Below are 2445 nucleotides of genomic sequence, written 5' to 3'. Positions count from 1 at the left end.
GCAGGAATTGGGAACCTATGTCACCCTCCTCCTATGCAGGCACTCTAACCACCAGGAGAGAGAGCCATTCCCATTCTTGATCTTTGTTTCAATGATTAAGTATTTTGACCTGTTCACAAAGGAGGAAATGAGGGAGACCAACCTTAGAATAACCCCATTAGCCTGGTAATTAGGGTACTACCCTGAGGGACATGAGACCTTCAGTTGACTCAGTCTCCTGAATCAAGCCAAGAGAGCATGTGAACTTGGTTCTACTTCTCACTAGAAAAAAAACAAGTTAACATAGCTCTAATTTTAAAAAGAAAGTTTCAAGGACATTTTACTCATTCCCTTAAGGTAAGCTATTTCCTCACTTGTTCCAGTTCCTAGAATAGCATCTCCAGACTTCCCATCTAAGAAATGTTTATACTGGAAAAATCAGATCTTTCCCAATTAATTAAAAAAAAACTAAAAGGAATTGCCTTAGGAATGTTCCCATACTAATGTGCTGGTAGTTCAGATTAAAGCTGATTGATTTTTCAGTTCAGTGATTAACTGAAAAAAATACAATTTGGATCAAAGTTAAATGAAAACTTGTTGAGGGAGAAGAGATGAGAAGCTGGGGACTCAAAATACAATAATCCTTACTGCACTGGACTTAAATCAAAACAGCTCAATTTTATGTCCTTGTAATAATAATTATTTAAAATGAAAGGTCAGGAATTTTGGCAACAAAAGTCTAACTTCACAGAGGAACTGAAGCATACTTCACAAAACCTAGGGGGAAGTAATGGTAGACTTAGCTACGATTCACCGAACTGAGAAAGAAGAGACACTCCCCTCCCCATTTTATCCAGTAGTGCAGTGGTTAGGGCATTCACCTAAGGAGACTTAGGTTCAAATCTCTGATTCAAAGCAAGGCCTACAGCTAGGATCTCCCAGTTCCCAAGTGAGTGCTCTAAACACCAGGCTTAGGAATCAGTTTTTCTCTCTGGCACTATGAATAATTATTTTATGCAAGTGGTACAAGTTCATCAGAAGGCACTGATAGAGGGTTTCTTCTCCCAGGACATGTCTATATATTGCCCTACAGCTACATAGTGAAACACAACGTCGCCATACGGTGCTTTACGGTGATGCTGCCATCATGTAGGTCTATAGGTGATCACTGGCTATGTGGCCATAGCAGCATGCTCCCTGGCTACAGCATGCCGCTACGGAGATGCAGCCAGTAAATCTAATAGTGTGCTACCCACATGCCACAGTACGGGCAGCTACTGTGCCATGTTTTAGTATTTCCCCATATCAAGTACTAAACACATCACAATATTAACATTGCCATACAGCAATGCATAGACATGCCCCCAGATGACTGCACTAGCCAGAGGGCTGTTAGATTAAGAGGGAACGGCACCTTGACCTCTTAATTTTTTTAACAGCTCATAAGCCTTAGTACAAATCTAGCCCCAGAATATCTCTCCATGCCATTTTGGAAATTCCAAAATGAATCTTTTCAACATTTTTGGAATTTTTTCCATTATTTACCAAATTCAACCCAAATTTATAAATAGTTTCAGTTATGCATGGGCACCATCTTTTGGCGAATAAGTGATCTGAAAAAAATTCACTCAGGTCTAACTGAAGTTATTACAGCTACAAAATCCCCTTCCCCTGAAATGCCAGCATGTTACTCTGATCATTTCAAGATGATGTTATAAAAAATAATTGGTCAAATTATTAATAACAATTACATTATTTACCATCTCTTGTACAGCTTGGCTTCAGTCCAAATATACATCCTAAGATTACAGTTAACACACAGACACACAATACCTGTAACACAAAGGGAAAAAAATACTGTCTTAAAATTCTGAAATTATTTTGAAAACCTTTTAATTCATTAAAATTTAATTTTCTATATAATTTCATGCAAGGTGCTAAAGGCATAAATTAGCAGACTAATTCCATCCTTCTTATTCAATTAAGTAGTCATTATTTATCCAAGTAATTTTGTTGATTTGAATGAGACTACTTCTTTAGTAAAGGACTGGAAAGAACTGGGTCTTTATTCCTCTCACCACTTTACTTTTGTTCTATTTAGGGGCAGATACTATCTTTTGTCCCTTGCTTATGCTGCTTGTCCACTGCAGGAAGGGAAAAGCCTACCTTAAAATACATCCATCTCATTTCCAATCTCGTATCCAGGTTTTCTATAAAGCTATCCTTTTATTTGTTTGTTTGTTTTCCCTTCCTTCCACCCACTCCTTCCCCACAGGTTATTATAGGATTGTGCAAAAAACTTTGTCATTGGCCACAGCAGCCAGGGCCTTTTGAAAAATTGTAGGTATCCGTTGTCTTTTTTTAGCCAGAAAAATCTATTCCATTCTAGTCTCTCTAGAGCAATACTGGCCAGTACTGCGGTGAGCTGCTATGGGATGTCAGACTATCAGGTCTAGGGAAAGGTTC

The 2445-nt window shown here is 38.3% G+C and overlaps 1 protein-coding gene across 1 annotated transcript in view; it reads right to left on the bottom strand.

The window, feature by feature from the left end:
- The window catches only part of ENPP1 (ectonucleotide pyrophosphatase/phosphodiesterase 1), a 56033-nt gene that overhangs the window by 52156 nt on the left and 1432 nt on the right, over positions 1-2445 (bottom strand). The window contains exon 2 of the mRNA XM_025212440.1: positions 1740-1814. Within this exon, the coding sequence (XP_025068225.1) occupies positions 1740-1814 (75 nt within the window). The remainder of the gene's footprint in view (positions 1-1739; positions 1815-2445) is intronic.

Source organism: Alligator sinensis, unplaced genomic scaffold, assembly GCF_000455745.1.
Source record: "Alligator sinensis unplaced genomic scaffold, ASM45574v1 scaffold824_1, whole genome shotgun sequence".
Lineage (NCBI taxonomy): Eukaryota > Metazoa > Chordata > Crocodylia > Alligatoridae > Alligator > Alligator sinensis.
This window is presented reverse-complemented; position numbering and strand designations above follow the sequence as displayed.